General features: G+C 40.6%; 1 protein-coding gene across 1 annotated transcript in view; it reads left to right on the top strand.

The window, feature by feature from the left end:
• Positions 1 to 10,875, top strand: part of ALG14 (ALG14 UDP-N-acetylglucosaminyltransferase subunit) — a gene marked incomplete at both ends in the record, with an annotated part of 86,167 nt that extends 75,292 nt beyond the window's left edge. The window contains one exon of the mRNA XM_080690490.1: positions 10,645 to 10,875. Within this exon, the coding sequence (XP_080546616.1) occupies positions 10,645 to 10,875 (231 nt within the window). The remainder of the gene's footprint in view (positions 1 to 10,644) is intronic.
• Positions 10,876 to 12,037: the final 1,162 nt, after the last annotated feature.

Raw genomic sequence — 12,037 nt, 5'->3', positions numbered from 1 at the left:
AAGGTCACACTAAGTTGTTGAAAGTCTCACTAAGTTTTAACTGAGGCTGTCCTCAAATCTTTGATCCTCCCGGCTCAGCACGATCACAGGTATGCACTATCACACCAGGCTCACACAGCACTCTTAAAGTTTGAAAAATGCCACTCGCATGCTGTTTTACTTTGGAGTAAAATATAACAATAGCTGCTATTTACTGACAGTTTGTCATGGGCTGGGCACTGTGTTAAATTCTTTGCATATTTTATTTAATCTCTACTGCATCACTCTTGTGAAGATACCGTTTTCCCATGTTATATTTGCTTCTAGTTGGACTGCCATTCCCTGTCCCCGACATGCTCAACCTTACCATTTCAGACTCCCAAAAAGAGAATACCTTAAAACTGATTTTCTACCTCCCCCTAAGAATCAGTAGGACCAATCCCATTTTTCCCTACATCTCGGCTTATATTACTCACTACAAGAATCTCAAACCCCTAACATACAGTTTCACTTGTGGATAACAGCTCTGTTTGACTATAAACTGTCTCAAGCATCTACTCCTCCACAGCCTCCCAAACCCTATTATTGACCCTCAGTAACTCAGTCAGTCCACTAAATCTATATCATTCTCTGTCCTGACTCTTGCTCTAATCTGTATCTGTGTTACTTCATCAGGTATTTCCTCATAAGTCATCTTAGAATGGTCATCTTTGCCCTCCATATCACCTTGTTCCTTTATCCTGCTTCATAGTATATGTTCATATGTATATCTTTTATGTTTGTTTACCCACTGGAATGCAAAATTTGTGAGGACAAGGACTTCTGCTCACTAATACACATATCCCTAATGCCCAGAACAGCATGTGGCATATGATCATTGCCCAATAAAATATTTTTAAATGAATAAACCTATGATTGGAAAAATCAAGACTTGGAATGAATAAGTAAATTCTCCGAGGTCACACTGCTGTTAAGCAAGGTCAGCAAGTTTGCAAAGCCTGACACATAAGCACTGTGTTATTCAGCTTCTTGTTTTTGTTTCTTTAATTTTTTGATTGGCATATAATATTTTTATTTATTTATGGATTGTAATTTGATACGTTATACAGTGTAAAATAATCAGGTCAGGGTAATTAGCATTTCTGTCTTTTCAAATCTCATTTGTAAGTGTTGAGAACCTTCAAATTCTTCTTGTTATTTTAAAATGTATAATTAGTATTGTAAACCATAATTGCCCTTTTGTGTCCTATAACATCAGCATGTCTGTCCTCACTGCTCTAATGTATTTGGTACTCATTACCCACCCTCTCCCTGTCCCCCCTGCCAACCTCCTCCTCCTGACCTCAGTGACTCTATTCTATTCTCTACTTCTTTTTTTTTTTTTTTTTTTTTTTTGCGGGTCTGGGGATGGAACCCAGGGGCATTTGACCTCTGAGCTACACCCCCTGCCCTATTTCTTATTCTTTATTTTGAAACCGGGTCTCACTGAGTTGCAGAGGGCCTCACTAAGTAGCTGAGGCTGTACGCGAACCGCGATCCTCAGGTCTCAGCCTCCCGAATGCTGGGATTACAAGCGTGCGCCACCACGCCCGACCTATTCTCTACTTCTATGTGATCAATTTTTTCAGCTTTCATATATGAGTGGGAATCTACAGGATTTGTCTTTCTGTCCCTGGAGCATTTAACTTAACATAGTATCCTCCAATTCCATACATGTTGCCACAAATAACAGGAATCCTTCCTTTTTCATGGCTATCACTTGCTGGATATATGAATATACAATGATTAGGGATACTCTTGACTGAATGGAAATCATCAAAGATAGGGTATCAGTTTAGGGAATTTGTTAACTGAGCAAAATCCCACAGGATCAAGTATAACATTCTTCCCAGTTATTTATTTGGTTACATTGTAAACAGGTTCTGGTTGTTTGGTTTTGAGTTGTCATCAAGCAAAATGCAAGTAGCTGATGTTTGAGGAGCCAACAATGAATTCAGTATGCTTAAAACATTTGTGCACTAGACTAGATAAAAATAATTGATAACTTACCTTTTTGATACGGTTTAAAAGAAGATAAAAGCTACACCTGGGTAAAGAGAAATAGAAAAGTGGCTAAGAGGTGATGTTTTCACCATTAGCTTAATTTTAGCTTAAAATCACTGGCTCCTGTTCATATAGTCAGCTTCATACAATTTTTAAAGACAATATATAGAAATCAATAAATATTCTGATTTTATTTTTATTTATTTATTTATTTATTGGTGGTACTGGGGTTTCTGGAAGCCCTTCTACCTCCGGGCTACACTCCCAGACCTATTTTTTATATATGTTTTTTGGGAACAGGGTCTCTTAAGCTAGCACGGCTGGCTTCGAACCTGCGCGATCCTCCTATCTCCGCCTCCCAAGCGCAGGGATTACAAGTGTGCGCCACCACGCCCGGCAATATTCTGATTTTAAATAAGGGAGCTAGATGGACTGTGGTATATAGCAGTGGAGCAACTAATGCCTCTGCAGAAACATGGAATGGAAATAGTTATGTAAGCAGAAAAGTGAACCTCAAAATGCTGTGCACATGATGATGATAGCTTTAAAAATCCTGTTAGCAGTAGATTCCTAAGAGATCTGGAGGCTCACTAAGAGTTGGTGATTCAAATTTAGGATTTATTTGGTTATTTCATATTGTCTTGATATTTAGGTGTTTCTATTTGGCTGTTACTACTCAGTTGATTAAATATACAGAAAATAAAGAAATACAATGTACCATAGCGTGTGCCAGGAGCATGCATCACCCCATCTGCTCCACATTCTTTTCCTTCTTGCTTTCCACCTCCACTGAGCGCTGACATTTGGCACTGTCCTCCCTCAGGTTTTATCCCAGCCTTCCAGTCCTCCTCTACCTAGTAGAGACCACCTGCCTTCTAACTGCATTTTCTTCTTTTTTTTTTTTTTTGTACTGGGGATGGAACCCAGGGGCATTCTACCTCCCAGCCACACACCCAGCCCTATTTTTTATTCTTTATTTTGAAAGAGAGTCCCACTGAGTTACAAAGGACCTCACTAAGTAGCTGAGTCTGGTCTCAAACCTCAGTCCTCCTGTTTCAGCCTACCAAATGCTGGGGTTGTAAGCATGTGCCACCACACCCAGCTTCTTAACTTTCTTGATTACTCTCATCTGTCCAAGGCTTACATCACATTGCTCTTGCCCTTCTCTCTTAGGTGAAGCCTTTTGCTTATTTTTTTTTTCCAAATTCTGGTGCATTCACCTGGTCTCTTTTTGCCACGTTATCCTCATCCGTGTCTCGCCCCATCTGCTTTCCGTGCTCCCTGTGCATTTAGTCCTGCCTGAGGAAATCTTGAAGGCCCTGATGGAATCCATTCCTTCTCTGACTGCTTTTGCTGCTCTCAAAAGCTTTGTTCCTTTTATTCTAGTTTCAGGTCTTGGTAGCAAACCATCATCCATTCTTGACACTTGAAACAAAAAGAGTTTAGTGAAAGGCCATTGAGAACTCTCACAATTACCAGAAATGCTAAGAAAATAGAAAACACAGAGGGATAAAGTGGAAGCTGAACAGCTAGAACTGTGGCCAGAATTCCATGGCCACAGAACTGGTTTCAGAGGACACTTGTGCCACCTCTACAGGGCAGTGACTACAAAGGCTGGCACCATTGGTGCTGGACACTGGGCGCTGCCAGCGGCATCTGTGCCACCAGAACTCTCACCCAGTCCTGCTTCTCTGCACCACTAGCTCCTGGTCAGGTCTAGGCAGAGACATCTGGACAAGTCACTGGCCCACCTGCCAGCTGCTTCTAGCTACAGAAGGGGTCTAGAAAAGAGTTACCTCACATCTGTCATGAGAGACAGGGTCTGCCTGCTACCAGAACTCATATGGTAGGGAATCATTCACATTCTAGGCAGGGGAAAAAAACAAAAATTTTAAAAGACCACATGGCCCGTCCCTGATCCATAACAGTCCTTTTATTACACTTTCTACAACTTCCTTAAATCCTTGAAGTTATTTCTGCTAACCTATTACTCAGTTAAAAATGCTGGAATGAGCTACAATATAAAATTAATACTTTAGAAGACACAGATTTATATATAAAGATGTTCTTAACAACATGATTTAGAACAGTGTAATAAAAAGGAGTCAGCCTAAATTTCTAACAATAACCATTTCTATTAACAGGGAATTATTAAATGAATTATGACATTATAGGATTAAATATACATAGTCATTAAGGATTTCTAAAATTATTTTACAAAAATAAACTGAAAATAACTTTATAATATATGTATAAGCTCTAATACTTACATATATGTTCATATATAAATGTATTTTTTACTAGAATATAAATGTATGTGCAAAGATATAAATTTAGAGAGAATTTACCAAATATATCAGATCAGTTAGGTTAAAAGATTTCTTTCTTGCCAGGTGAGGTGGCACACACCTGTAATCCCAGCAGTTTGGGAGACTGAGACAGGAAGATCACAAATTGGAGACCAGACCCCCCTTTTCTTAATATAAAATAAAATATATATAGTTATATATAAAGGGCTGAGGCTGTATCTCACTGGGAGACCCCTGGGTTCAATCCCCAATGTGTCAAAAAGATTACTTTCTTCTTTGAGCTTCTCTTTAGTTTCTACATTAGGCTGAAAACTTACCTATGTTTAAAATAAAGTCTGTTGATGGCAAACTTCTGAGTAACTATTTTATCCTTTATCATGTTATCAGAAAGAACTATTTTTCCCAAACCAACCTCATGAACCAAATACTCTGAATGTTCACCCTTTCACCCTTTCCTCCCAGTGTTAAAAAAAAAAAACTCACCCTTTTCCATATAATCATTTCTTCCCTCAGCCATCACTTTGGTCCCACTGATATTTATGTTCACATGTACATCACTTATCCCATTCTATAAACCTTAGCTTTATATTCTAGGCCTTTATATTTTATTTTATAAACCTTAGGTGTGTTCTATGAACTGCTTAGCTCAGCCAGCCACTACCTGTGGTAGAGCTGCCCTCTACCAGCATGCTCTCTCTTCTCTCTCTTGCCCTGCCCAGTATTTTAGCCCAGTGACTCACTAAATAATAGTCATCTCTGAAGTTTCCATTACTCTTCTCTTGGCCAAATTTAAAGATCACTTCTCTGTCTCTATTTTTGTAGCTTTCCTTGCTGCAAAAACATCAGTAATTATTTTACATTCCTTGACACACTTTTGGGGATAGGCAAGTGACTTCGTGCTGTCCTCTAATTTCTCCATATAGGCTACCTGCCTGAACTGGCTCAATTTTGACAGTTCTATTTCTCAGGCTTCATACATGGCTCTAGAGCTCAGTAAAATCTTCCCTGAACTATGTTCCCATAGTTCATGACCTCTCTCCAGCCGTTTCATCTACCAGAAAGAAGCTATTGGAAATTCTGGTCTTCAGCCTGGTGTAGTGGCTCATGCCTGTAATTCCAGCACTTGGGGGGCTGAAACAGGAGGATTGCAGGTTCAGTGCCAGCCTCAGCAACTTGTGAGGCCCTCTGCAACTTAGTGAGACCCTGTTTGAAAATAAATAATAAAATAGGCCTGGGAGTGTAGCTTGGAGGTAGAATGCCCCTGGGTTCAATCCCCAGTACCACAAAAAATAAATGAATAAATAAAAATAACTGAGGGTGTAGCTCAGAGATAGAATGTCCCTAGATTCAATCCCCATACCACTAAAAAAAAAGTCTGATTTTCAGACCAGTGCCTCAAAGTTGGACTCTTCTTTTCTGTCCAGTCTCTTAAGATTGAAGTCCTAGCTGGGCTCTTTATATAGCTTTCACCCCCACCTTCACATGCTCTTTGGGTCATCCTCAACCACATGATCTCTGACCTACCACCAATCCAAGACCCCAAGATCTTGCCCCAAATATGAGGGAGGGGAAAGTTCTGCTGAGTTAGGAGTTGAGTTCTGACTACTCGAGTTCAATATGTCTTTCTATAGATGCAGATGCCATGTGTCAGACATCAGGATCTGACCTATGGTGACCCAAGTCCACAGAATGACAATCCTGTTAAACCATTCTTGATCATTGATCTGTCTCATCTACCTTCATGACTTCATATTTATAGTAGCCCTGGACTCTTTCTATTTTCTGAACCCATAACTTACATTATCATCATTTCATCTCTTGGACTTTCTGCTCTCAGAGAAATTTATTTATTGATTCGATAATTCCACCAGCAGGTACATATTGAGCACTTACTCGTTGGCGCCATGGATGGTCAGAGGCTAGTCAGAGTTAGACAAAATAAAGAACTGTGTCAATTAGTGTGCTTTTTATTGCCAGTGACAGAAATCCTGATTCAAACTGGCTTAAGGAAAAATGGAATGTATTTGCTCACATACCTGGCAAGTCTAGAGAGAGATCTGGTTTCCTTCAGGCACAGCTGGATTCATGGATCGTAAATGTTGCCTGCGGGACCTGGCCTGTCTTCATCTCTCAGCTCTGCTCAGCTTTGTGATGGCTTCATTCCCAAGCTCTCTACATGGCGGCAAGCAAGATGTTACTGGTGCCAGGTCCACATCCTCCAGGGTTCCAGAACAGTAGAAAAGGCGCTGCTCTCTCAGCAGCCCCAACAAATGGTCCACCAAGTCTTGTGGTTTCTAACTGGATTACATCCTCTTCCCTGAACCAGTGACTTTCACCAGAGGATTTTGATGCTCCGATTGGCCAGACACGAATCATATGTCCTTTCCCTGTAGCCAGATGTGGAGTCAGCTCTTTCTAAACACTTAAATGAGGATGAGGGTTATAGTGGGTTTCCTGAGAAAAAAGGTGAGCAGATGTGAGATGCTGAAAAGCCAATAAATGGAGGCTGCGAGTTATAGACATTATGGCAGCCAGCCACCTTTATGATAAGTGTGTGTGGCAGAGCTGCAAACGGTCACGTCTGTCAAAGGCTCCCGCTTGACTCCACCTAGGACGGGCAAAGAAAGATCCACACGGCCTTTTCCCTCCTTGCTCTTTCCTTTCCATCTCTTTTCCTTTTTGTCTGTTAGTTCCAGGTGCAGACTGTAGAATGTCCTAGAAATGGACCCTGCCCATAAAGAGCTTACAGACCAGTAAGGAAGAAAGATGGTCAAAGAAATGGCCATCTTTAAGAACTTGTATTTTGTGATCCATGGTGGCACACGCCTGTACTCATAGTACTTGGGGGGCTGGGAAAGAAGGATTGCCTATTCATGGCCAGCCTCAGCAATATAGGGAGGCACTCCTTAACTTAGTGAGATCCTTTTCAAAATAAAATAGGGCTGGGGGTGTAACTCAGAGACAAAATGCCCCTGAGTTCCATCTCCCGTACCACACACACCAAAAAAAAAAAAACTATATATATATATATATATATATATATATATATATATATATATATAGTATTTTTGGAAATGGAAATATGAAGACTATGTCTATGTTTCATATGAAATTAAAAAGACAGCTCCAAGCTGCCCGCTTGTAACCCAGCATTCGGGAGGCTGAGACCTGGAGGATCACGGTTCGCGGATAGCCTCAGCTACTTAGTGAGGCCCTCTGCAACTCAGTGAGACCCGGTTTCAAAATAAAGAATAAAAAGTAGGGCAAGGGGTGTAGCTCGGAGGTCAAATGCCCCTGGGTTCCATCCCCAGATCCGCAAAAAAAAAAAAAAAAAAAAGACAGCTCCAGCCATTATATTGTTTAACATCATCTTTACCTAGACTGTCTTCTCAGTAAATTTTTTGTTGTTCAATGCTTGGGATAAGTCTTTCTGGTATGATTTTTTGAATAATGAAAACTGCATTATATATATATGTGTGTGTGTGTGTGTGTGTGTGTGTGTGTATGTATGTTTTGCCTAGGCTGCTGCAATGCAAAGTTAAAACCTATGTTTAATTAAAAGTGTTTTTTCTTGAGATTAATTTGCCCTTTTTTGGGGGTGTGCCTAAGGTCATGCAGTGCATACCAGACAAGTGCTCTACTACTGAACTACATCTCCATCCCTCTCTCTCCTTTTTTTCAATTTCTGATTTATAATCCTGTGGTTTTATTGTACCCGGGACTTTTATAGTAGGTGCTTCAAAACATGGAGATATACAACGGAGATAAATAAACAAAATACTTTTAATTTCCACTCTTACCTTAACAGTTCTACTTCTGGTCCATGGTGGGTTGTTCCTGTGTCTCACACCAATCCCCAGTCACGCGCAGTCCTCTCGTATCAGTGTACACATAGCTTGTACACAGCGGGTCAACCAAGTGTTGAAGTGAACGCATACTGGATGCGCACATGTTTTAAAGGCAACAGATGGCCGGGCGTGGTGGTGCACACCTGCAATCCCAGCATTCGGGAGGCTGAGACCAGAGGATCACTGTTTGCAGACAGCCTCAGCTAGTGAGGCCCTTTGCAATTCCGTGAGACCCTGTTTCAAAGTAAAAAATAAAAAAATAGGGCTGGGGGTGTAGCTTGGATGTAGAATGCCCCTGGGTTTCACCCCCAGTACTGCAAATTAATTAATTAATTAATATGTGGTGGCGCAGGCTTGTAATCCCAGCATTTAAGAGGCTGAAACAGGACAATTGCGATTCACAGACAGCCTCAGCTACTTAGGCCCTTTGCAACTCATTGAGACCCTATTTCAAAAATAAAGAATAAAAAATAGGGCTGAGGGTGCAGCTTGGAGGTAATAAGCCCCCGGGTTCCATTCCCAGCAGTGCGATAAATAAATAAATAAATAAATAAATAAATAAAGGCAACAAATGTGAAGCTACTTTTGTGACTTTTGAGATCCAACAAGCAGTCATGACGATGTTTTTTAACTGCACTCACTATTTTGTTCTGTGCTATTTAGAAGAAGATTAAGAAAAGCGACACAAATAATCCAAGGATTAGGAAGTGCATTACTAAGGCAGTGGTTGTCAGCTGGAAACATTTGGCAGCGCGTGGAGTCATTCTTGATGGCTTGTCCTTCTTGTCTTGGCGACTGGAATCTTGTGGACAGAGGCCAGGAATGCTGCTAAACCGCCTGTGGCACACAGGACAGGCCCCCACACCTAAAGAAAAACCCCACCCCATCTGAAACGGCAACTGTGCCTTGCATTACTGGGATTTTTAGGATGCTAAGCCCAGAAAGGATTCAGAGCAAGTTTGCAATTTAGACATAAGACAAAACTTAGTGATAGAATCCTAGAACTGACACTGAAAGTCATTTGGTTCAGACTACCCATTTCCTAGATAGAACAACATAGGAAAAAAATGACTGAAAGCAATAAAACTTCTCTACCTCGTAAATAAATGATCAAGCATCTTGCCCAATGTCTCTATGTCTCAGTTTTTTCATCTGCAAAAAAAAATAAAAAATTAGCAAAATTCCTGAGCTTTAAAATTCTTCTGTATTACAAACAGATAAATTTTTGAGGGAAAAAATCTCATTTATGTGGTAGCCTTCTCTAGAATATCATATTTGTTGGATTGAACCCCCAAAATGATTTCACAGCCCACAGAAATACTCTACATAATAGTCATTTAAAAGCATACTTCCCTCCATCAAGAACAAATTGTTAGCCAGGTGTGGTTGGCATATACCTGTCATCCCAGTACTTGGGAGGCCGAGAAAGAAGAAACATAGGTTCAAGGCCACCCTCAGCAACTGAGTGAAATCCTGATTCAAAAAATAAGAAATAAGCCGGGCATGGTGGCACACACTTGTAAATCCAGTACCTGGGAGACTGAGACAGGGGGATCGCAGGTTCGCAGCCAGCCTCAGCTACTTAGTGAGGCCCTCTGCAACTTAGCGAGACTAAAGAATAAAAAATTAAAAATAGGCCGAGCATGGTGGCACACGCTTGTAATCCCAGCATTCGGGAGGCTGAGACCGGAGGATCGCGGTTCACGGACAGCGTCAGCTACTTAGTGAGGCCCTCCACAACTCAGTGAGACCTGGTTTCAAAATAAAGAATAAAAGATTTTTTAAAAATAGGGCAGGGGGTGTAGCTTGGAGGTCGAATGCCCCTGGGTTCCATCCCCAGACCCGCAAAAAAAGAAAAAAAATTTTAAATAAGACTTAAAGAATAAAAAAAATAGGGCTTAAAGAATAAAAAATAGGGCTGGTGCAGGAAAGAAAAGTGAATGGCTCCTAGTTGATTGTATCTGTTGTCTATATAACTGTGTGCTGTTCATGATTCACAAAGCAAGGAAGAGCAGAGCATGGCTCCCCAGTGAGAGCATGGCTCCCCAGTTAGCCCAGGCGCTGTGCTGGAAGTTGGAGGTTAAGTTATTGCCCTGTCACAGAGCTGGTGAGCAGGAAAGCCAAGAGGACGTAGCCCACAGTACTGGGGACCAAATGCATGGGCATTCTACCTCTGAGCTATACCCCAACCCCATTTTTTATTCTTTTTTTTTTTAAACAGAGTCTCACTAAGTTGCAGAGGGCCTAAGTAGCTGAGGCTGACCCCAAACCTGCAATCCTCATTATCTCAGCCTCCCGAGTACTGGGATTATAAGCATGTACCACCACACCTGGCTTACATCTTGGTTCTTGAAGAGAAAAGACTAGGGGACTAATAATCCCCTCTAAGATCTGTTTTTAGTGCAAAATATCTCACTTAGGTTAGTTTTTATATTATTAATTTGACTCTGAACTTTTTTTTTAAGGTGTTGTGTAATGGACCAGGAACATGTATTCCTATCTGTGTATCTGCCCTTCTCCTTGGAATACTAGGAATAAAGAAGGTGATCATTGTCTACGTTGAAAGCATCTGCCGAGTAGAAACTTTATCCCTGTCTGGGAAGATTCTCTTTCATCTCTCGGACTACTTCGTTGTTCAGTGGCCAACTCTTAAGGACAAGTATCCCAAATCTGTGTACCTCGGACGAATTGTTTGATAAATGGCAACTTACATTAAAAATTTTTAGTCCACAATATTTACTATAATATATTTATTATAAACACATCTGAAAGTCCTGAGAAGTATCAATGATCGAGAGTAAAAAAATGTACAGAGAATTCAGTGAAGAAACAGGCTTCGCTCAGAAGACAAATATTAATAAACAGTACCTCAAATGTTTATGTCTCTGTAACACCAAAATTTTTTTAAATAAATGTATTAGTAACTGCAAATATTTTTGGCTATTTTAGTGGTATTTTTTCTCAACCTAAATATAGAGTTTGTATGATTAGTAACATTTCCTGTTATACAGCTTTAAAAAAAAAAACAGTATTGTGCATTGTAAAAAGAAAAGGAAAAGAAAGATATTTCTTAGTTTTTGTTCAGCTACAGCAGGCTTTATTTCCTGTATGGAAGCAGTGAGGTCCCCAGTGAGTTCTTTCAGCATAAAGGAAGCAGTTATATTAAGTTGGCTTCCTGACAATCTGCACTCCACAGGCTTCCAGAACCTGAGCACAAACCAGTATCTTTTCTATTCTTCAGTCTTGTTTTATGAGTAGTTGGCCTCAATCCAGAATATCTCCTTTTATCTTTTATATTTTAATTGTTAAAAAATAAAAAGGTGAAAACGTGGTTCTATTTACCAGGAATCCAAACTCTCAAAACATTTTTTAAAATGTTTTAGTAAGTTCACAGTGTCGTGGCTGTAGTGATCTCTGGCACTTGGAGATGTGTAGGCCTGCTAGAGTATACACTACTAAAACATTAGCAGAATATGCTCTGCATGCCAGATATTCAGATACTGGCTTATTTAAACCTATTAAGAACTGAGATGGGGACTCTTACCCCATTTTACAGATGCCTTTGTCCAGGACTGCATGCCTGGGAAATGGCAAAGCCAGGAGTCCAGTCCTAGCAGACTGGTCTGAGAGTGGGGCTAGTTTCCTGGATGTGTGGCCTGTGCAGTCATGGAGGGTCCCACACTCAGGAGGAGCCACACACCTGGCTTAGTATTCTTTCACTCTCTTGAATGTCTTAGTAATTTTTATGTATTTGGTTAATTATAGTTTGGTTTGTTGCTGTTTAGCAGTGCTGGGGATAGAACCCAGGGCATTCCGCAAAGTAGGCAAGCACTCCACCACTGAACTATATCCCCAGCC

The sequence above is a fragment of the Muscardinus avellanarius genome (genome assembly GCF_963383645.1).
Source record: "Muscardinus avellanarius genome assembly, chromosome: 3".
NCBI lineage: Eukaryota > Metazoa > Chordata > Mammalia > Rodentia > Gliridae > Muscardinus > Muscardinus avellanarius.
This window is presented reverse-complemented; position numbering and strand designations above follow the sequence as displayed.